Here is a 24,774-nt window from a genome sequence, read left to right as displayed (position 1 = left end):
CCAGTCAATCTTAATTAAGTGTAGATTTTGATTTTCCACTCCTTCATTCATTTATTCTACAACAGTTCTGAGAATTTACTGTGTGACAAACACCATGTTAGATATATCTGCCTGATATTTATTTTTCATGATGAAGAAGCAAGGTGGCAAATAAAAATAGAGTCTCAGTGGGAAAGTTGATTCATAATTAACGTATGTTGTCTGAAGATAATTTTATTTTATGAAATTTAAGTATTAGTAAAGCCTAGATCTCATCAAATTACATGTAAGATTGTTTATTCTTTAATAGTATCAAATTTTCTAGAAAGGAAGTCCATAAAATTTCATTTGATTGCTAATTGTCATTATTCACTTCTAAAATATTAGGTATTAGTGCATATAAAACATTTCTCTTTCCTTCTCTCTAAATTTAGGTGGCATTATGAAATGATGTTTTTTTGTTTTAAATTTTGTCAGAGAATTCCCATTTAAGAGAATGTGAGAAATAAAGCATAGTAGATTATTCATAAAACGTGTATGCAATATTTTCCCTAAATAAAAAAGGTATAGGACATAAAAGTATATTATTGAAGTGGTAAACATAAACAGGGATCTTAAAATGGATTCACAAGTTTGTATAACTTAATATTAAGGAACTTAGCCTATATTTCTTATGTGTAATCATGCTCTGTTATTAAAAGTTGATGACGGATTATTCTGTTACGTATTGGGTTTGTAACTGTAATGGGGGGAGTTTTTTTGAGTCCATTTATATTACATTCCTTTTTGTTCTTGTACTTTATGGATATGTTTGATTTTTTTCCTGCATTATTCTTATTCTAATTTCAGAACTGGGATTCTGTTAAGGAAGTTTTCACTGTATTTTTAGGTTGTCCAAGTGCAACTAACTGATGCCTCTGGTGGAGGTACTATTGGGTTAGATCGAGTGGCAAATATTATTATTCCTGCCAATGATAATCCTTATGGTACAGTAGCCTTTGTTCAGTCGATTTATCGTGTTCAAGAGCCTCTGGAGAGAAGTTCCTGTGCTAACATAACTGTCAGAAGAAGGTATATGAGAGGGCTGCTTGCATCTGTGGGGTGAGGAGAATTGTGGGGTGGTGGGTAAGGATCTCTTGCACAATTAAATAATTTAGGTTTGGTGGTTTTTATATAATGTAAATTATTTTTATTATAATTTGTTAATTGAACTCTGCCTATCAATATAAAGAGCTTATTATATTTATCATACCTGTTATTAGTGAAATGAATCATACATCATTGGGCTTTCTAACCACAGAAATTTATTGCTTTAATCTGTGATTTCTTTGAATTAGAACTTAAATACAATTAGCTTCTAAATTAAAGAACATTCAGATGCTGTATGAAGTGGTTGATGTTCAGGTTCTATTTTTTTCTGCGTTTCTTTTGTGAGGCAACATACAGTTCACTGAGCTCCTTCAGAAATAGAAAATGATGGGTTCTTGGGACATTGTGGCAAGTAGTTTTATTTGCTCAAAATGTACTTATGCCGTTGTCATTGTTACTTTGTTTCAGTGAAATCTAGTAATGAGAATTAGTTTTCTAATATTTTGTTTGATAATTCTGAAATGGATATGATTTGCTTGCCTTGCAAGTTATTTCCATGGCTTTGTAAAGAATAAGTATTGTTTGGTGGAAAACTAGCAGAATTTCCTTACATGAGAAAACAAAATGTTGAAAGACAAATGTAATTAAGAGACATGATTGTGTTTATACTAGTACTTTACACCCTTAAAAAAAGCAAAAACCGCAATCAGCATTTCTCTTCTCTATACGTAATCCACAGATTGCTTTGAGTGCTTAACCTGTCTTTTAATTGTCACTCCACATTTTAGCGGAGGGCACTTTGGTCGGCTGTTGTTGTTCTACAGTACTTCCGATATTGATGTAGTGGCTCTTGCAGTTGAGGAAGGTCAAGATTTACTGTCCTACTATGAATTGCCAATTCAAGGAGTGCCTGACCCGCTTTGGAGAACTTGGGTGAATGTCTCTGCAGTGGGGGAACCCCAGCATACCTGTGCCACTTTGTGCCTCAAAGAACATGCGTGCTCAGCATTTTCATTTTTCAGTGCTTCTGAGGGCCCCCAGTGTTTTTGGATGACATCATGGATCAGCCCAACTGTTAACAACTCAGACTTCTGGACCTACAGGAAAAACATGACCAGGGTAGCATCTCTTTTTAGCGGTCACGCTGTGGCTGGCAGTGACTATGAGCCTGTGACAAGGCAGTGGGCCATAATGCTGGAAGGTGATGAATTCGCAAATCTCCCAGTTTCTATTCTTCCCGATGATTCCCCAGAGATGGATGAGAGTTTCCTAATTTCTCTTCTTGAAGTTCACCTCATGAATATCACAGCCAGTTTTAAAAACCAGCCAACTATAGGACAGCCAAATACTTCTACAGTTGTCATAGCCTTAAATGGTGATGCCTTTGGAGTGTTTGTGATCTACAGTATTAGTTCCAATACCTCAGAAGATGGCTTGTATGTCGAAGTTCAGGAGCAACCCCAAACCACAGTGGAGCTGATGATCCACAGGACAGGGGGCAGCTTAGGTCAGGTGACAGTCGAATGGCGTGTTGTTGGTGGAACCGCTACTGAAGGTTTAGATTTTATAGGTGCTGGAGACATTCTGACTTTTGCTGAAGGTGAGTGGTGGCTATAAATGGATTTTAGTACCTCCTGGTAAAATCATCATGGTTAATTTATATGATGATGTTCGTGAGTTCTTACTTACTGTGTACATTCTTGCTAATATGTAAAAGTGCAGTATGGTTTTGAAATTAATAGAAGTTAGTTGGCTTGTTATTGGTTGACATGACATATGTAGGCTGACATGGCCCTCCATGTCTACCTTTTTAGTTTATTAAAAAGAGCTTTTCAGGGAGTGTGTAACTTTTATCCCTTTCTATGTGATAACAGTGCCTTTAAGGAAACGTAGAGGAATTCTAAGGCAAGTTCTAATTTTGTAAAGGAAATTACAAGAATAAGCCATGTATCTACAACCAAACGTGGGTAAGAAGTATTGGTAGCTAGAAAAATGAGTATTAACCGGAAAGCTTTTTAATATGCACTAGACAAATCAAGATAAATCTTTAATGAAAATAATACATAAGTATAAATAGTATGAACTTCGGTGTCTTCATTCATATTAAATTAAGCCTAGTGATAGGTCAGTTTATAATACTGTTCTTAGACTTGGAAGGGATCACTATTGTAAATTTTCATGAACAATGCAATTATAGATAACTTGGCCAACAAATTAGAATTAAGGTCAGGTTCACTGATTTCTTTTTCAGGGCTGGTTGAATCATCTAATATCTGAAAATTTGGAAAGTTCATATGTTTAAAATAGTTTTCTTTGAGTGGGGGGAACATATCTTTACTGAGATCATTGTTTATATCCTGATTTGGGCAATTACAGATTCCGTACAGCTTATTAACCTAGTATTTTTCTGATTGAAAAAATAACGTATACTCATAAAAACCTCACGATCTACAGAGAAAATAAAGAAATAAATATTATTCACAGTTCCATATCTTATAGCAATTCATTGCAATTTTTTATTGTTCATCTTTTTAATGCCTATACTTTTGTTGGAAACAGTAATTGCAGGTCATGATGCATATATAAGATACTTTTTGAAACATCTAATAACTGTTATGTTTTAGAGTAAATTTTTAAAATAGTATAAAACATTTCTGTAATGGTTATTTCCTAGTAAATGATTTTTGGAAATAATGGAATATGATATGCTTTATGGGTTGTGGGGCACAGGCTGGTAATTGGTAACGTCTCTCCCTGTTTCAAAGGAAATAATGAAAATTAAATGAGGAGGGATTGGTGATGAAAATTTAAAGTTAGATTTTCTAGTGGCATTAGTAACTACAAAGGAAGTTATCATGTAAAGTAAGAGCATTATACAAATTAGTATTACCTTGAATTGTAACTGTAGCATCACACAAAATGGATTATATTTTATGGCTAACCTAGATTCTTAGATAATCTGGAGTCTCTTGAGGCAGATAATCTGTAGTCTCTTGAGGCAATCTTGACACTGTGAATTGATGAAATGCACCGGTCACGAGAGGAAGATGCATTCATGTCTGTTTTCTCCTTTTTCCTGCGTTGTCTCGTCTCACCCTTTCATCTTCTTTCCAGAAGGTGGCAAAGAATTAGATGGGGGACACCAGGGGCTGAACAGCAAAAGCAGTGTTGGGTGTAGGGGTGTTCCGTGGTGCCCTCTGTCCTAGACCAAATTGCAAAGTAGGTTGCTTGGCCCTTGTCACTTTCACTCATCCCTTTGAATTCCTCTTCTGCCTCCTGCCTTCATTGCCCCACATCCTAGAAACTGGTATTGGATGCTGTCATCTCATCTAGGTACCCAGAGACTCATCCCGTTCAGGCTGGTTCTTTCACTGAGAATTTGGCATCCATTTTTTCTGTTTCCCATTTTGACCACCATTCCCTAAGTATTCCTGATCTTTCAGGGAGGTATTTCATCAGGCAATTGGCTTGATTGCCTGATGAAAATTATTGACGGTTGGGCTGGCCCCGTGGCTTAGCGGTTAAGTGCGCGCGCTCTGCTGCTGGCGGCCCGGGGTTCAGATCCCGGGTGTGCACCAACGCACCGCTTCTCCGGCCATGCCGAGGCCGAGTCGCACATGCGGCAACTAGAAGGATGTGCAACTATGACATACGACTATCTACTGGGGCTTTGGGGAAATAAATAAATAAAAAGATTCATAAAAAAAAAAAGAAAATTATTGACGGTAACGCCAGAATGAGAATGAGACTCCATTCTCCTAGAGAAAGCTGTTTCTAAACAGAAGATGCTTTAGAAGCTCTTTTCCTTGCTAGATCATTGTTCTAGGCTAAAGACCAGGAACTAAAACCATGCTTCTTTGAAATAATTTTACTTGTTAATTTTCCCATATTAAAAATGTCCTCCACAATGTCCATATTAATGAAATTTTAGTGTTTTATGTACGAAAGGACATATGGATTAACATACAACATTTGCTTATAGTGGTAGTAATATTGCTTATGATATTGGCCTATTATAATTCACTCATATATTTTTTTTTTTTTTTTTTAAAGATTTTATTTATTTTATTTTTTTTCCCCCCAAAGCCCCAGTGGATAGTTGTATGTCGTAGCTGCACATCCTTCTAGTTGCTGTATGTGGGACTCGGCCCCAGGATGAACGGAGAAGCGGTGCCTCGGTGCGCGCCCGGGATCCGAACCCCGGGCCGCCAGCATCGGAGCGCGCGCACTTAACCACCAAGCCACGGGGCCGGCCCTCACTCATATATTTTTACTTAACTTGTTTTAATAGAAGTTATTTGGGGCCTTTGTGAATTCTCTGTGTTGGTGATTTTGTTTACTTTAGTCTTTATTCCATTAATTTTTTAATAGGTGAAACCAAAAAGACAGCCATTTTAACCATTTTGGATGATTCTGAGCCAGAGGATGATGAGAGCATCGTAGTTAGTTTGGTGTACACCGAAGGTGGAAGTAGGATTCTGCCCAGCTCCGACACTGTTAGAGTGAACATTTTGGCCAATGACAATGTGGCGGGAATTGTTAGCTTTCAGACAGCTTCCAGATCTGTCATAGGTCATGAAGGTGGGTACCTTTTTTTGTTGAGCACGTTCATTTTCTTTTCCATGGATTTCATTTTTTGTCTAGTCTTTTAAAGTTTCTGATTTTTTTCTCCCTTCATTGTTTTGTAGAGCTGTTTATGTTAATATGCATGGAATTTATTTGGGAGAGGGCTTTACAGTGAACTGTTGAACTAGATTTAGGAGCCTTGCAGATTGGTATTGTGTTCTAGCTTGCCACTCCTCCAGGTGTGATTTTAAAGAAGTTAGTTAAACCTGGGATGCTCAGCTTTCTCATCTGTTAAATGACAGGAAATGTTACATACTTTGTAGTTTTCCTTGTGAGAATTAAGTGAGATAAAAAATGTAAAGTACTCAGCATAGTTCCTGGCAAGTGTCTATGTGCTCACTGGTAGCTGTTGACATTAAACAGTGAAACATTGGCTTCCTGTTAAAGACAAATAGTAGTTGGTAATCTGTGACTATTTTAGCCTGGATTTTATATTATGTTTATATATTTTATGAGCAAAGTGCCAAACTAGAAAAAATTGTAAAATGTCCATTTTTTTCCTTAAAAAACAATAACAGTCTTGAATCCTAACTTAATATTTTACATCATATGTAGGGTTTTGCATATATAGGCTAACTTTTGTTTGTTTAAAACATCATAGCGGTGTTTTTTGTCTTTGAATAAGCCTGTTTGAGATAAAACTGGTATTTATAGCCTGTGTTTCACTATAGTTTGTATTTAGAATTAAAAAAAATTGTATCTCAAAGAGTTAAGAAATGAAAAGGATATAGATCACGCATTTGGATTTCTATTTTACAGATGAGAAAACTGAGACTTGGAAAGATTAAGTGACTTGACAAGATCATGGCTAGTTAGTTGCTGTGCTGGAAACGGAATGCATTTTAGCGTGCATTACCTTTCACCTTACTGTACTCCCAAGTTTATTTAACTTATCAATTCAAATGTCTGAGCCATTTTCCGACACTCTTTCCCTTTATTAGTGGTTTAGAATCTCATGTTGTCATAGCAGTAATGAGTAAAAGCGACTAACAAATTGCCATAAGTCCAGTCTAAAGACAGATCGTCAACTCTCAAAAAATCATGTGTAATATAATAAAATCACTGCAGGAGAAGTTAATCTTAATAATAATGACAACGACAATAATATTTATTGAATGTTTTCTGCATGCCAGACATCTCACGTCCATTATTTTACTTAATTTTAACAACAGTCCTATGAAGTGGGTATAATGATATACACCAGATTTTTATGTAAGGAAACTGAATTTTACAGAGACTAAACAGCACACAGTTATTCATGGTGGAGCTTAAACCCAGTGCTGTCTGAATCGGAAGCCCAGGCTATAGGGCACTTTGTGAGAAGAGAATTTTGGTTGAATTTATATCTGCTGCATAACTTGACAATGCAGGAACTGTTGGTAAATATTTCAAGTGATTTGAGTTGGAAGAATAATGAATTTGAATAATAATGTCTCTGTGAGAGAAGGATGTTGGTGAGAGAACCTGACTATCTCAGGTTAAAGGTGGAAATTGGATTTTTAGAGATAATAGTTGAAATCAGGAAAATTAATAGCGGATAGGGGAAGAAAGGCAAGTTGTCAAGGATGGAGCTGTATGGAACATCAGGCTAAGGTGCTGGGAAAGGAAAAAGACCTGAGAGGAGAGACAGAAGCCTCTGCCAGACAGGTGGGAAGAGATCAAGATAAAGTTGTTTTCATCAGTTATCAGAAGAAGAAAATCATCAGGGTGTCTCAGACTAACATGGGCGACAAGTGAGATTAGATTCCCAAATGGGCTAGCGGGAACAGTAGTAACTGTAGAGGGATTTTAAAGGAGAACTTGGAATGGGAAGCAAATATCTAAGGATGACAAGAGGACGTAGAGACCTTTAGGCAGTGCTCCTCAAAGTACGGTCCTCAAGCCAGGGCCTGTCCACAAAGTGTTTGCTACTGGTTTGTGACAAGATAAGTTCAGAAATTGAATTAACTTTTCCTAGAAACTTTTTAAACAATTTTATTTTGCTGTGATATCCAAAAGTGTTATCTATGGGCTTATATTTTGTATGTGTGGTTTTTTTTATTTTTGCTATTTAACTTATTTAGTCATTTGTTTTATTGTATTTTACAAAAATATCAGTCTATAATAGATCAGGGCAAACGAAACAAAATGAAACAAAACAGACAAAACCCCATTTTCCTTCCCTGCATTAAGTTTGAGAAGCACTGCCTTAGGAGATTGTCTGCTTGTTGGCTATGAGAGCAAGGAGAGGAGAAAAATTGGAGAAAAAAGATTAAAGAAGAGTTGGATTTGTTTTTGTTTTGTTAAAGAAATATAGGAAAGAAAATAATGTGGAAGAAGAGAATAAAAGTGTTAGTGGTATGGAGGGTATAAATAAGATCAGGGACCAGGGAGGATTAGATTTAAGGAAGGACTTAGAGCTAGACTAGGTATGTGATTTTCAACAATATGATAGAAGTTGTGTTTTTAAGAATACAAGAGAATTTGGACCTTCAGTATCACTTTAAAGAGATTCTAACTGTAAAGCACCTAGTGTCATAAAAGTGCATCCTATGGGAGTCTGGTGGTGATGGTAGTGGGGCATTGGAGAGCTCTGAAGAAACTTAGGCTCTCTTGCTGGGCACCACATCTTCTTGCAGACACTGGCACCTATGCTCTTTTTCACCTGGACAAACTTAACCTGAAAATCAGATTATGGTCTCTCTTAGTTTCCAACGGCTAAATTATCTGCAGAAGATGCAGAGAGGAAAAAGGATTAGTAATTAAAACCAATGGTCCAAATGTGTTATTGGTTAGAAATCTGCTTTGGCATATCAGTCTGTGAGCATGAGTTTGGTACAGGAAATAAAACGCTGTATTGCTTTTATTGCTTACATGAGTGTTCCCTAGATGTTTTACGTTTTCTAAATAAAAATTGAGGGGAATTTCTATTTTTTACTTACTTTTCTTTCTCTATACTCCGAAACCTTTTTCTAGGGTATAAATTAATTTTATTTTTTCAAAAACATTATATTGAACCTCAAGAATTCAGGATTTTGTGTGTGCGTGCTTTGTATTACTGTGAAATTGTGTAGAAAAATGTCTATCAAGCATAAGTTTACCGATGTGAATTAACGAAAACTTCCCAGTGGTTCTTCAAAGACAACTGCTAAACACATGGGGTAAAACAACTCATGCCATGTGGGCTTTTAACAATGTTAACATTGCTTTTGGCCTAGGGTTGGAGTTTCATTTATGTGATTAGATTTAAAACATGGGCTGTGCTGAACTTCTGGCTCTAGAATGCATTTTCGATTCATGGGGAGGAATTGCCTTAGTGTTTAACAATATATTGAATTCTGTAGAATCCTATTTCTACATTTTTGTCCTAAAGCAATTGAACAGATGCCCAGTGGTAAATATTACTTTCTTTCAAAAGTAATGGGCAGAATTTAGAAATATGGGACAATAGATTTTTACTGTGGTTGCAAACTATGTATAAATGTGCTCTTTATAAATCTGTGTGAGATGTTTCACTCAGTCACCCAGCTCAGCAGCATCATAATCATCATGTCATGTTCAATGGATCTAAAAATTTTCCTTTCCTCAGAGACAGCATGAATCTTTTTTAGGCAAAGATTTGGACAAGAAATGTAATTCTTTTACAAAAGATACATAGAACTGCTCTATTAGAAACATGAAACTTTGTTTCTTAACTGTTCATATTGACAGTTTGTGTTCACGTTTTTCATATCCCTATAATTGTTTTAAATCATTTTCTATTTATTGTAGAGGGCAATCAATTTGGATGGTACATGTATACAATGTATATGTGTATCTATTAAAATATATTTCTTGTATTTTAGTTTTCTATTATTTTTACACACATGGTAGTTGATGTTTATCTTTGTAAAAAAGATCCTGGTTTGTTTTGGTAACAAGCATACAAAACACTCAGGGTTATTAAAATGCATTTTATATTCATAGTCCTTATGTGTGTTAGGCTAGGCGTAGACCCTATGTGATACATCTTCTGCTTTAGGGTTAAAATGTATCACCAACTTCTGGTGGACTCTGGATTTCATATCAGGATGCTTTTCCAGGAATGAGGCAGACTCTTTAGTGGGTGAGGGCCCTCCCCTGGCCTTCATCCTGAGAAAAAACTAGAAGGCAGGGCAGTACTTAGTAAAATGTTTGTTATCTGAAAATTTTACCATCTCTCTCTAAGACCCACCTTCTGTCCTTCCTGTTATATTAGGAAGACTAAGCACTTGTTTACAAGTTTTTCCTTTTCCAATGACTGTTCTTTGCCTCCTCATCCAGGTAGAAGGTAACTTTCTGGTAATTTTTCCCAGGAGGCATTTTAAATGGACCTGGTCCTGGGAGTCTGCCTTAAAGAGGCAGAGTCAGTATTTCCATTTTGATTATTTATTAGGAAAATTTTCTCACTATTCATGCTGTTGACACGATTTGCAATAGGCTTACAAGATTAAGTGTTTAAGGAATACTTTGTTTACCTTTTATTTGTGTGTGTATCATACTTCAAATTGTGTTTCTTACAATATTTTCTTGCAAGTTACTTACATGCTAACCTGTTAAAATTTTAAAGGTGATATTTGTTAAGTAGTGCAGTAGTTTTCCCTTCTTCCTGGGGAATATGTTTCAAGACTCCCATTGAATGCCTGAAACCACGGATAGTACCGAACCCTATATATACTATGTTTTTTCCTATACATACATACCTATGATAAAGTTTAATTGATAATTAGGCACAATAAGAGATTAACAACAATAATGAATAATAAAGTAGAACAATTATAACAATATACTGTAATAAAAGTTGCCATAGATCTTAGCACCTTCAGCATATGATTTTTTTTCTTTCTTTACTGAGAACTTCCACCTTTTCACGTAAAGGAAGCACTTTATGGCTTCTCTTTGGCATGTCTGAATTGCCAGTGTCACTACTCTTATGCTTTGGGGCCATTATTAAGTAAAGTAAAGTAAGGGTTACTTGAACACAGGCACTGTGATATCAAGACAGTCGATCTGATAACCCAGACGGCTACTAAATGATTAGTGGGTGGGTAGCGTATACAGCCAGGATCCGCTGGACAAAGGGATGGTTCACATCCTGGGAGGGATGGAGTGGGATGGTGCTAGGTTTCGTCACGCTACTCAGGACGGCTCACAGTTTAAAACTTATGAGTTGTTTATTTCTGAAATTTTCCATTTAATATTTTCGAACTGCTGTTGACCATGGGTAACTGAAACTGTGGAAAGGGAAACCTTGAATGAGTGGGGACTACACGTATTAGACTATTTTACATATAATAAGTTTGTAGGAGGATTTCACTTTTTTCTCTTAGTATTTCATTTTCATTTTCACCTTATAATGGTGTAGTTATTCCCAAACCTCTATGTACAATCTTGTAACCATAATTTTTTTTTATTATGATTACAGCTTCCCCTTCAACATGGATGTTTATTGACCTACGTTTTTGTTTTCTTGCCACTTGTGTTCTCATTGCATTTGTAGCACTATGATCAAACTTCCATAATTTTCTTTTTGGAGTACTACTAGGTTTTGTGATTTTTAAAAATTTGTAAACTGTGACTCTATAAACCTTTTTATTTGTGTCACCAGACAACACTGTAGGTGAAACAGCCTAATAACTCCAAGGCTCTTTCCATGCCTTTCAGTAATAAGCCCTTGTTATTCAATGCAAACCTGCTCTAAGAGAAATCCTGCATGGTGTACAATGGAGAGATTCCAGGGTTTCATGGTAGTGCCTATATTTTGTTCATATGAGTTGTACAAGTATAAAAATTTTAAATGGTATGCCGGCAATAATGGCAGATTGTATACTCTTTCAGTTGTATCCTAGTTATATATCCCTTTGGACAACCTGATTCTTAACTAACAGTCCCTATATGTTTCAAAAAAAAAAAAAAAAATCCAAGACATAGTCTACAATGTAATGGTGACCAAAATTTTTTTTTGTATTGAAACATTTAAAAATGTATGCATTGAACATTGAAGTATTTGAGGAAATCTTATTTAGAAGTCTTTCTGATGCTTTTGCCTTCTTATATTCTCCACTCTCCCCAAATAATTCATTGTACTAAAGTTATGTGTGCTTAAATTTAGTATTAAGATTATTTTGTTTTTTAGTAATCTCTAAATTAATTAATCCATGATATTTTAATTTAATAAATCTTTCTATGAGAAATATTTGTTTAGTTTTATTATCTTCAGAAATTAAAAAAATTGTGGTAGTCAAAAAAGAATAGAAAAAGGTGTTTATATTTTATTGTTTAATTTCTACTGTTCCTGTTTAAAAAGTGTCAGATGTGTTTACTTTTTTGGATAACTAAACAAAAGTGATATTTTTAATGAATATGCATAAATTTCAGCTGTATGTCTATGCTACAAAATTTGAATAAGGAGTTGTTCTTTTCAAGCCTTTTAAACATCATTCCGTTTATCTTTTTATAATAACAATTATTTTTTAGTGATATAGTTCATTAGTATACCTTAACTGTGTCCATCATCATACAAGACTTTTGAGCATATTTTCAGCAAGCCCCATGGCCATCAGCAGTACTCCCTGGGAGCTTACATTCCACTTTTAGCAATTTAAAAGAAGTGACTATCATGATTTTCTTCAATTTTACAAAGTATTACATGAAGATAAGTCAGAAATGGAAAGTATCTAAAATACCTCAATTATCCAGGAAGTATAACTGTAACTTTGGTGAAGTTACAGAGGTTGATGTACAGATTTGACGCTTTTCCTTTGTATTTCTTTTTATAAAACAAAATCATTGATGGTATATGTAAGTTACAATTTAAAGAAATGTGATTTTCAGGTATTTGCAAGCATTTTTATGCATGCATTGTGTAAAATCACATTGCATATCAGTGTAAGGAATTTGTGTCCTTTTGAGAAGTGAAGGAAGAATTTACTTGTGTTATTACTGATTTTGACCATAAGGACTTTATTATTTTCTTTAATTTACAGAACATTTATGTTCTGGTGCATGTTTTGGAGTGTGTAAAAACTTGTGTTTCGCATTTTAGCATGTGCTTTTGTAACTTTTACATATTGAGCTTCCTGAAGTTCGACTAAAGGGAAGTATTTAGAAGTGGGATCTCTGTGTTAATAAACAATAGGCATGTATAAAGCTTCTAGAAAATTCAAAGCAGACCAGCTTTGTAATGTTCTTCAAAAAGGTGCTGTAATAGTTGCATGTTTGGAATTTGGGTTTTGTTGAGTTCAAATGTTAAGTTCATTTCCCGTTAAGCATTTATCAGTCTGTCTTGTTTCTGTTGCAGGAGAAATTTTGCAATTCCATGTGATAAGAACACCTCCTGGTCGAGGAAATGTTACTGTTAACTGGAAAATTATTGGGCAAAATCTAGAACTCAATTTTGCTAACTTTACTGGGCAACTCTTCTTTTCTGAGGTAATACCACCAAGAAAAGCTTTATCATATGTATCTAGAAGAAACAATGTATTGTGAGGGAAATGGGAAAACTCTGATTATGTAATACAAGGATTAATGGAGACTGATGAAAGAGCTACTTGCTTAGAAACCTAAAGGAAGAACATTACTCAAATAAAGAATTTCTAAGACTTGAGGGAATTGTTTTTCCGTATATACTTGGTAGATCTCCTTTAAGGTAACAGAAAATGTGGACTTTGTATTTGAGCCAAGCTTTCTTGCTGCTCTCCTGCCCTCCCACTGTTGGTGCCAACTGTGTCCTGAAGATGATGTATACTGCTAGTCCCTGTTTTACTCCTCACTGTCTTGGAACTTGAATTGCATAACAGCAAATATAGCTCTAAAAACAAATGTCTTTTTAGATCCTGTTCTCGCTATATTTTTGAGGTTCCATTTAGAGGCTCTTTCCGATAGGTTGAAAGAAAGTGATTGGTGGCAATAACTTTATAAGAGCATTTTTTGGATAGAAAAATGGTATCACTTTATTATAACTCTATCATCTTCCTTTCTTCTCCACATTCACTTGGTGAATTCTCGTTTGATAACATGTTTAGTTCTTTTTCTCTTCCTTTCCACTGCCTTAACATTAAGCCAAGCACCTACAACCTTCTGCCTTGAGTACCACGTTGGACCTCTAATAACTGGTTTGCCTGCAACGCTGGGCTTCTTTTCCATGCTCCAGTTTTTCCTATTCACCACTGCCGTAGAAATCTCCCCAACTTTGTCTGAAATTTTCAGTAGTGCCACATTGGTCATTGGATAAGATCTACATTCATTAGCTCAGCATTCAGGATCTTCCACAATTAGCCCCTGTCTACTTTAAGCCTGGTTTCCCATGAGTCAATGGTTTTTATTTAATTTATTTTTTAAGCCACAGAGCACTGTTTAAATGAAAATATATTTGGATGCACAATTTATAAGGCTAATAAAAGCTGGAGACAGGTTTTGTTCAGGGACAATAGAGGGATGAATTTCTTTCTGTTTGACACAGGGGTCACTGAATGAAACAATATTTGTGCATTTGTTGGATGACAGCATTCCTGAGGAGAAAGAAGCACACCAAGTCATTCTGTATGATGTCAGGACACAAGGTAATTCAAGTCAAAGTTGTTTTCTAGCTATCTCTATATTTAACAATTAGATGCATATAGACTAAAAAAAAATTACGTATTGCCTTCAAGAACATTAGATCCAAAAAACATAAGCTCAGAATGGGAATACTTATCTTTATGAATCAGGAAAAACTTCTAAAAATTTTGCTAAATATCTCCTTATGTAATAAAATACATTTCCAGAGGAAGAATTTTTCTGTAATTAATTTTATGCTAGCAGACCAGTTTGGATTTTGGACCAATAATATAAACAATTCAAATTGAATCATTTTGAGAAAGTTATCTGGGTGCTTTACTCAGTTTCTACTCGATTTCTATTATTCAGATGACCAAATAGCAAATAATGAAAATAATATGCCAAGCAAAAAAATTCATTATTTGTTATCTAGAAGAAGAAAACTAAAATGTGGGTTCTTATGTTCAACCTGAAGATTTCTGTTCCAAAAGTGAATAAAATAGAACACTTCCTGATTGTTTTAATATGTTTTAGAAAGTGGGGTTGTATTTTAAGTATTTAGAAGTTAATGCCGTATCACTGTTAGATTTTTTTGTGGTCCCTGACATTTTTAGGAGTTCCACCAGCAGGAATCGCTCTGCTTGATGCTCAAGGATATGCAGCCGTTCTGACTGTAGAAGCCAGTGATGAACCATACGGAGTTTTAAATTTTGCTCTTTCATCAAGATTTGTTTTGCTTCAAGAGGCTAACATAACAGTTCAGCTTTTCATCAACAGAGAATTTGGATCTCTAGGTTTGTGTTGCTCTAGAATGAATAGGGTTTTCAGGCAGGTGCTTTTTAAATATTCTACTTGTGTAGATGAAAGCCATTGCTAAAATAAATCAGGAAGAGGAAAAAATTTAATATTTATTAATTCAGGACAGGACTTTATAACTTCTTTATTTTTGAAAGATTAAAGGAATGATCTGTTGTCACAGAAATGCTGTGTAACAATCATAAAATCTCAGCAGCATGTAATAATAGGCTGGCTGTCCGTCCACTGGCTTAGGCTGGGCTTGGCCAGAGGAGGCTCTACTCCATATGGCTCTCATTCTGCCTCTGGGACCAGTAGAGGCACAAGAAAGCAAGCAAAAACGTGCCAGGCCCCCTGAGGTCTAGACGCAGAACTAGCACATCATCACTTTTAACTTGTACTATCAGCCAAAACAAGTCACACGGCCAAACTCGAAGTCTAGAGGCAGAGCAGTGTGCCTTGCCCACGGTGGGACATCACTGAGCCATTACGTGGTGAAGGCCAAGTTTGTAGGAAAAGGTGAGGAATTGGGGCCAATAAGACAAGCTGCTGTAGGTGCTTTTAGGAAAGGCAAAACATTCACAATGAGATATTATGTTACACGTTTAAATAATTGTAAAATCTTTTCCCAACCAAATCAATTAGGAGCTGTCAATGTCACATATGCCACGGTTCCTGGAATGTTGACTCTGAAGAACCAAACAGAAGGAAACCTAGCTGAGCCAGATGTTGACTTTGTCCCAGTGGTTGGCTTTCTGATTTTAGAAGAAGGGGAAACAGCAGCAGCCATCAACATTACTATACTTGAGGTAAAACTCTTCTGTTATTTCACTTTTATTGTTAGACCTGAATAACTACATATGAAGTAGAAATTGATGGGATATTCTGGTGCCTTTAAATCAACTTATTTCTTTCTGTGATTTTTTTTTTAACCACACAGGGGTTTCTATTCTTGTCTATATAGGCTGGGCTGCTGTTGTGTATTTTGTTATAGAAATATCTCGTGATACAGAAAATTTCCTTAGGGCGTTTAAGATGGCATTGGCCTAAGAGATTCCAAAGGAGCATTTTGATTACTCCAAAGGATTCATTGGACCAGCAAATCCATGTAGGTCAGCGTCTTAGTTGTTAAGCCTGGTTAAATTAGAGACAGTGAGAAACTCACTAGAGGCTGATGGCATAAAATGTGATTGTGGTCAAACTTAAAGTAATCATTGGTGACTGAAATCGCATTTTAAATGATTTTTCATATTGTGAAATCTCGTGCTGCTTTGAGACTTAGTATTTCAGCTACCTAAATATATTTCCAAGAGGTTTATGAAAATAGTAAATATGGAGAGGGTAGGAGAAGGTATGTGTGTGCAGTGGGGGAGAGAGAGAGAGAATGAATATTGCCTTAGAAAAGTTATTTTCAATTACTGTGTATTTGGGGGTTTCCATTTTAGAAAGGTTTTGTTTTTTCAGAGGCTTTTTACTTTTACTAAGTTATAAATAGTGTAAACCATCCACCATCTGAAGTCAGTAACTCTTTTTTGTTGATTACCATGGCACTGGGACCTAATGTAATAGTATGAGAACTCTAAAGCATAAGATAGAAGGTAATGTTATGTCAGTATGTGACATACAACACCAGATTTGATAAAACTTTAAGGTAAGGCTTCTTTCAAATATACAATCTGTTGATGTAACTGAATATAAATAAATGGATTACTCTTCAGATATGTTAGTTTTTAAAGCAGAAAATATGTAGCCACCTTTCTTTCCTTTACGGAGTCCAGTTTTATGAACACAGGGTTTCTAGTTCCTCTTTTTTTCTCCCTAGGTCTTTGCAGCCTTTTCTGTTCCCTGAGTAGCAAGAGATTAAGAGACTGCAGCCCTGTATATACAGAAATAAGCCAGGCTAGGGGATGATAAGGGGGGATTTGTTGCATGGGAGTGGGGAATGGTGGGGGTAGGTGGGGGACAGTCCCTTTTACATCACTGATTCTGTAACTCACATTGGTCCATATATTACATTATTTCCTCCGTTATAAAGATGAAGGAATTGAGGCCTTAAAGTTTAAGTAACTCACCTGATAATACAGAATTTGGTACTAGGTCTCCTTGACTGCCAAACCTGTCTTTTTTTGGTGGTATCATTCTATTATTCATTCTAATCATTGGATATTAAGGTGGTTTTAAATCTTTTGCTCCTATTATAGTTAAAATATGTTAGGCTCGTGTATTTATGTAATTGGTTTACATATCATATTAGTCTAGGTAAAAAATGATATAATATTTGCTGTTTCATGTGGTTCAACCTAATAACATCCTATAACCAGGTATAAGTTTAATACTTTTTTTTATTTTTTACTTTCAGCTTTGAGATATAATTTACAGATACTGCATAGTATCACTTATATGTGGAATCTAAAAAAATATATAAAATTGTAAGATATTTAACGTGTCTATTGTGGTGATTTGATATACGTATACAGTGTGAAAGGATTCCCTCCATCTAGTTAATTAACATATTATCACCTCATATATTTATCTTTTTGTTTTTTTGTGAGAACATTTAAGTTCTACTCTCCTAGCCAATTTCAATTATACAGTACAGTGTTAACAATTATACAGTACAGTGTTAACAATTATAGTCACCATGTTTTACAGTAGATTCTCAGACCATATTCATCTTATAGATGAAAGTTGGTACACTTTTACCAGCCTCTGCCTATTCCTCACGGCCCCCCAGCCCCTGGCAACCAGTTTTCTACTCTCTATGAGTTTGACTTTTTTCTTTTTACATTCAACATATAAGTGATACCATGTAGTTTTTGTCTTCCTCTCTCTGACTTATTTAAGTTAGCATAATGCCCTCAAGGTCATCCATGTTGTCACAAATTATATTCCATTATCTATATGTTTATCTGTATACACGCACAACATCTTCATCCATTTATTCATTGACGGACACTCAGGTTGTTTCCATATGTTGTCTGTTGTGAATAATCTTGCAGTGAATGTGGGAGTACAGATATCTCTTTGATATCCTGTTTTTATTTTTTTTGGATATATACCCAGGTGTGGGATTGCTGGATCATGTGGTAGTTCTATTTTTAGTTTTTTGAGGACTCTCCATATTGTTTTGCGTAGTGGCTGAACCAATTTACAATTCGACCAATAGTGCACAAGGGTTCCCTTTTCTCCACATCCTTGACAACACTTGTTATCTCTTGTCTTTTTGATAATAGCTATCTAACAGGTGTAATGTGATATCTTATTGTTGCTTTGATTTGCATTTGCCTGATGATTAGTGATGTTGAGCACCTTTTCATGTACCTGTTGGCCACTTGTATATCTTCTTTGGGAAAATGTCTATTCAGTTCCTCTGCACAATTTTAAATGGTATTTTATTTGGTTTTTTGCTATTGAGTTGTATGAGTTCTTTATATATTTTGAATATTAACTCCTTATCAGATACATGATTTGCAAATCTTTTCTCCCATTTGGTAGGTTGCCTTTTCATTTTGTTGATGGTTTCCTTTGCTGTGCAGAAACTTTTAAGTTTGACGTAGTCCCACTTATTTGTTTTTGCTTTTGTTCCTTTTGCTTTTGGTGTCAATTCCAAAAAAATCATTGCCAAGACATATTTGTTTTTTCTGATTTAAATCTTTTCTACTCTTTTTGTATTTGTTTATTTTCTGTATAATATTTAAGCATCTATATTTATAAGATAATTTATAAAACAACTTGTGAGAGGTAATTACTTTAAGAGCATAATTATAGGGAATTTAATGGATGTAATTTTTGCAGGATGATATACCGGAACTAGAAGAATATTTCCTCGTGAATTTAACTCATGTTGAACTTATCATGGCTCCTTTCACTTCATTTCCTCCTAGACTAGGTATGATGGGTTTCTTTGTTTGTTTCTTTGTTTCTATTTACTCACTGCAAACAAAGTAAAGTTACTTCATTTTTTAATCAGAAGTGATCCTTGTGATGTCTCTTAATCTCAGCTATGTGTGAAAATATGATGGACTTTTAGATTTATTTTAATTTAGAGACTATCATATATTGAAATTTTGTACATTGGACAGTGTAAACACATTTAAGAATTATTGTGCGATGCTTTTTAAATTTTACAACTATTTAACTACTAAATTTGTAATCTTCAAAATAGAATTAGTTCTTAAGAAGGCATTTTCCTTTTAAAATTTAATTAGCTATTTTCATTAGATCAAACTATTAGATAATTTTATTTTCTTTTAGATTAAGCAGAGCTTTTGTTTGTTTATTGTGTTTTCTGCTTCTTTTATGACCTTTTTATCTCTTTCTTTTCATGCTTTAGAAAAGACTCAGTTAATTCATTACAGACTGAAAGGTAAAACTTGAACCTCAGTACAAATTTATGTAGATTACTTTAAAAAAATATATTCCCATTTTTAAAACACAAACTCCTGTTTGCAGTTTGGCATTTGATATTGGGGATTTTGTCTGAAACTTGTAGGTTTGACAGCGCAGAAGGGGTGGTGGTGAATGGCTCTGAAGTAGCCGGCCCCCTGTCCCTTGGTAGAAGGTGCTCTGGGCAGAGGGGAGAGGAGTCCGGGTTAAAGGAGGAGAAACAGGGCCAGAGGAATAGGGGCTCCTCATTCACTTCTGAGGCTCAATATGACAACTTTGAAACTATCCAAAGGGATTAATCAGTTTTTAACATATTATTATTTGAAAAGGTTAAATTCTTTTGCCAGAAAAAGTATATACTCCAACAACTAGACTGTTTACCATCAAGTAATTATTACAAGATGATTATTGTTCATGCTAAGAAGACTCACAAAACACTTCCTATTGCTTTCATACTCATATTAGAGGTAATTTGAGTAGTTTAACTTTTGTTGAGTGCTTTCTAATGCCCCTCTTTCAAGTGCTTTGTATGTTAGTACCCTCATTCCTTATATCTTCCCATTTTATGGATGAGAAGCTGAGCCTAAGACAAGCTAAGTAACATGCCCACAGTCACACAGCCAGGAGATGGTGGAGCTGGGCTTCTGCTTTGTAGCCTCTAGTCTCTTGGGCACAAATCCTGATTTTATATTCTTTCCTCTACAGTGTTGTTCTCTGTGCTCAGAATTACCCTCTCCCTACCCCTTCCCCACCCAGGCAGCTGTCATAAGTATCCTGGATTAAGGTAGTGCCTCTGAAATTTAAAAGGTAAAGGACGAAAATATCAAAAAACAAAACGAAATAGTAACAGGGTTAGTTACTATTTCAAGACTGAATAATGGGTATTAATAACATACTGAACTTGGTAGGCCAAATACAAAATAAAAAGAGATAAGAGAAGTCCAATCTTAGTTTCTCTTTTCTCCACCAGACCTTTTCCCCATCTTTCCCACCTGTCCCAACGTCACTGTTTGTATCCCTTTCTCTCTCTCTGTCTCTTTTACCACCTGTATTTTTCTCTGGAGCTCTCCCTGCCTTCTCTTCCCATTTATCTTGTCTTTTCTTGCTCTGTCTGCTCCTTCCCACTGCCCCCATTTTCCTTTCCTCTTGAAATGGATTAAAATAATAGAAACAAAACCATAACCTCAGTTGCTTATTTCATATTCTTCTCAGTTGATTAAATTTCTGTAAGTCAGTGGCTCTTGTTAACAAAAAGTTTCCTTATTCAGATGTTATAAGCATTTATGTCTTTATTTTCTTAAACATTTTTTGAGTAATGTCGGCAATACCTCTATATTAGGAATTACATAATCTCAGAGGGACTGTCTTTAACTTCTATATCAAATCATTTTCTTTTTAACCATTTATATTTATTTAAAAATCTGTTTCTCTGTTTTTTCAGATTCAGAGGGCTTGACTGCACAAATTATTATTGACGCCAACGATGGTGCTCGAGGAGTAATCGAATGGCAACGTAGCAGGTAAGCCTAGGGCTGCACGAGAGCCTTTATCTGAGTTTCAGATTCTTTACTATCCACTGGTAAAAACTTATAAGGAAAAATGAATGTATTCTTTTCATTATAGGTTTGAAGTAAATGAAACTCAAGGAAGTTTAACATTGGTAGCCCAGAGGAGCAAAGGGGCTCTCGGCCACGTCTCCTTGTTTGTGTATGCCCAGAATTTGGAAGCACAGCTGGGGCTGGATTACATCTTCACCCCAATGGTGAATTCCTTAAGAATTATAGTGACTTATGCCCTGTATAAATAAATTAATCTTAAAATAATAAACTATTATATGTTCCACAGTAAATTAGGACTGAAGATTTCCTCATGGTAGAATAGATCCCTTCACTATTTTAGTAAAATATATAAGTTGAGTTTTCAGTACTATTCTAAAGATTATTCTGTATTTTATTTCACTTATTCATTATTTTATTGAAATGTTTGAAACTCACTATTTTATTCATTCACTAACTTATTGCAGTATTTGATCATGGAGAATGTAAGTTATCCTTATACAAGTTACCATGTTAAAGAATTTATATCATTAGGTGACCTTTCCAGAGTGTTTCTTACGGTTCTTGAAACTTTTAACTCTTTTATTTCTTTGTTTTAATTCACTGAAACACCTTTAGTGTTTTAAAATACTTTTTACTCTGTCTCTTCATGTCTTTATTCCTTAACCAAATGTATACTTTCTTCTCTTCCTCCATTAACTTTTATTTTTAGCACAATATTGTCAATTTAAATAAAAGGAGATCATGCAAAAAACAAGGGAAAAAAATCTCTGTAAAATAGTTTATACTTTACATTCATGATTATGTTGTATTTCTTTCCAAACTATAAAAACTCAGAGTGTATTTAAATATAATCCTGTCTACTTTTATTTTTTTGACCAGATTCTTCATTTTGCTAATGGAGAAAGGTATAAAAATGTTGACATCATGATTCTTGATGATGACATTCCAGAAGGACATGAAACATTTCAGCTGATTTTAACAAATCCTTCTCCTGGACTAGAGCTGGGGGGAAATACGATAGGTAATTGATGATTTCTTATACACAACTCCTTCTCCCTTGTGCTGTTTTCCCAACGCGGAGGCAGATGTAGGGATTAGAGAATCTTGATGGTTTTCTACGCTTAGAATTAAAAATATTTTAAGTTAAGCATTTTGGAATTCCTGTGTCAGTATAACAGTGTTTCTAGCCTGTGTGTGTGTGTCAAAAACAAAAAGGTTACTAGCAAAGATAATATCAAATCGTTACTGCAGTTATCGTAGGTTTTATTTAATTTGTAAATGTCTTTCCTTTGGAACTTGAATTCTGCTCTGGTCTCCTGTTTATCAATAGAAGGAGTGACAAGGTAGCTGTTTTGGCGTTATCTAACTGCTGTAGTATTTCCACATAGCGTTGAAGTGTAATGATACCTCAGACAGAATATGGGAGCTGTGATTCTTTGGTTGGAACGGTTTTGACGTTATTGGAACTAAAAGTCATCCTAGTTCACTGCTTGTTAGATATCGTGCTGATTGCTTAGAGAAGGTAAAAATGAGACAAATGAGAAAACCTCATGGACACACAGAAATTTAGGATTGGAAGGGCTCTAAGAAGTCACTTAATTTGGTTCCTTGTGGTGATTGATAAGGCAAGTGGACATAGAAGACTTGTTGTTGACTAGTGTTGACTTGGCTCTTCAACATCCTGTTTTAGCCAGTGGCTGAGTGTTCTTTGGGATTCCTTTAATGTAATTAATCTTTGTATTTCTAAGTTATTGGCCATTATGTGAAAAAGTCTGATTTGTAGTGAAAAAGATGAAAGAATTTTGAGTAACCTGAGAACTGGTTTTTATTTTTATTGTCATATTAATAAAATAAATTGATATTTCTAAGTCCGCAGAACCCTTTCTCTTGAGGCTGTGGCTGTTGCTTCAAATTCAAAGAGTAAGTGTTTAAGAGGAAAGCATTTTGTTGTAGAGCATGGTGGGTTGAAAATGGATACCATGTGTTGGCTAAGAATCTTCTACATAAAAACAACAGAAAACCCAATTCCAACTCCAAAGACCCCCTGTTGTTTTCTGTCTCTTCTTCTTGCCTTTTGGAGTATTGGCTTCATCCCAAAGGTAATGTTATTCATTGTCGCAGGATGGTGGTCAGTGTTGTTCTTCTACATTCCATGTAATAGGAAAGAGAGAGTATTCAAAATCAAGCATTCCTAAAAAGTCCTGATGTAATTCTGATTGGAGTTACTTAGGGTACTTGCCCAACCCCATGAGTAGTAGGAAGGAATGTGTTATTGAGCTCTGTCAAGTTTACTTTATGCTTGTAATTTTCTATTTTTAAATATTAAAAAATTCCTCAGAACAATAAATACTTTGATAATGAGTAATTTCTTAAACCATGGCCTGATAATTGACCTTTAGACTATTTCCAAACTTTCACAAAGTTTCAGTAAATATCCTTGTAAATAAATCTTTGTGTATGTTGGCAATTAAGATTATCTGCTGAGTGGGAAAGAACAGCAACTGCCTTCCATATTACCTACACCCAACGTGTGTATATCAAATTGTTGTTTATCCGCATCCTCACCAGGAATTTCTTTGGTCGTCAACATTTTTTTTTTACTGTTTCTAATGAATGAAAAATATGTGGTTGTATTGTACATTTTTTATTTATTTCTCTGTTCATTAGTGAATTTGATGTTGGTTATTTCTTTTTCTTTGTGTGATTAGGTATTTTAATATATCTCTTAGGTGCTTTTCTGTGGTTTGTGGTTTTTATTGGTGTGTAGGAATAATTCCTATATTCTGAAGTCCATTCTTTGCTTGTTAAATATGTTGTAGACAGTGTCTCCTAGTCTATCATTTATCTTTTATTATGATGTATTTTATTATAAAATTTTAAAAAATTAAATCAAATATTTTTTAATACACTTTAAAATCCTATATATTTAGATATTTTCCACTCAAAAGCTATATAGAGGGGGCCCGTGGCTTAGCAGTTAAGTGTGCGTGCTCCACTACTGGTGGACCGGGTTTGGATCCCAGGCACGCACCAACGCACTGCTTGTCCGGCCATGCTGAGGCGGCATCCCACATACAGCAACTAAGAAGGATGTGTAACTATGACATACAACTATCTACTGGGGCTTTGGGGTGAAAAAGGGAAAAAAAGGAGTAGGATTGGCAATAGATGTTAGCTCAGGGCCGGTATTCCTCAGCAAGAAAAGAGGAGGATTGGCATGGATGTTAGCTCAGGGCTGATCTTCCTCACAAAAAAAAAAAAAAAAAGCTATATAGTATTTTACTGTATTTTCATAGTTTTGATTTACATTTCATTATTTAACATACAATGAATTTTGTCATTGGTATCATGTGAAATAAAGATACAATTTCATGTTTGTCCTAAAATGTATAATTAGTATCCTAATATCATATACAGAATGAGACATCCGGTAACCATTGATTTTCACTGTGAAATTTATTTTTATCTATCTATCTGTCATCTGTTTTCCCTGGACTCTGTTCTATTTGCCTGTTTATATGCTAAGAACATACTGTCTTATTTATCATTGCTTTAAAGTACATTTTGTTATTTTTTTAGGCCAAATACTTCTAATTTTTCTTTCACTAAATCATCTTACCTATTCTTTCAAGTGATCTCTTCCACATGAACTTTAGAATCAACAAATTGAGTTCTATAAAAAGTATTTGGATTGAGGTTGAATTGAAATTTTAGATTAATTTGGATGGAATCAATATCATTATAACATTGTTTTTCCATTTAGAAATACGATATGCCTCTCCATTAATTTACATCTTCTTTATAT

The 24,774-nt window shown here is 34.9% G+C and overlaps 1 protein-coding gene across 10 annotated transcripts in view; it reads left to right on the top strand.

The window, feature by feature from the left end:
* The window catches only part of ADGRV1 (adhesion G protein-coupled receptor V1), a 519,382-nt gene that overhangs the window by 111,468 nt on the left and 383,140 nt on the right, over positions 1-24,774 (top strand). For 9 of the 10 annotated variants that reach the window (XR_015552022.1, XR_015552021.1, XM_087430056.1 and 6 more), the window contains 11 exons: positions 869-1,050; positions 1,857-2,668; positions 5,440-5,649; positions 12,992-13,122; positions 14,153-14,252; positions 14,844-15,023; positions 15,670-15,833; positions 18,820-18,913; positions 20,852-20,930; positions 21,034-21,172; positions 21,849-21,990. Coding sequence is in view for 8 of the 10 variants with exons in the window: in XM_087430056.1 (XP_087286182.1) it covers positions 869-1,050; positions 1,857-2,668; positions 5,440-5,649; positions 12,992-13,122; positions 14,153-14,252; positions 14,844-15,023; positions 15,670-15,833; positions 18,820-18,913; positions 20,852-20,930; positions 21,034-21,172; positions 21,849-21,990 (2,233 nt within the window). In the remaining 2 variants the exon portion in view is untranslated. The remainder of the gene's footprint in view (positions 1-868; positions 1,051-1,856; positions 2,669-5,439; positions 5,650-12,991; positions 13,123-14,152; positions 14,253-14,843; positions 15,024-15,669; positions 15,834-18,819; positions 18,914-20,851; positions 20,931-21,033; positions 21,173-21,848; positions 21,991-24,774) is intronic. The other variant, XM_087430059.1, reaches the window with a different exon arrangement.

This window comes from Ceratotherium simum, chromosome 4, assembly GCF_057802395.1.
Source record: "Ceratotherium simum simum isolate JZ-2026a chromosome 4, ASM5780239v1, whole genome shotgun sequence".
In the NCBI taxonomy this organism is placed as follows: Eukaryota; Metazoa; Chordata; class Mammalia; order Perissodactyla; family Rhinocerotidae; genus Ceratotherium; species Ceratotherium simum.
Note: the sequence above shows the minus strand (reverse complement) of the source record. Positions and strands in the feature narration are given on the sequence as shown.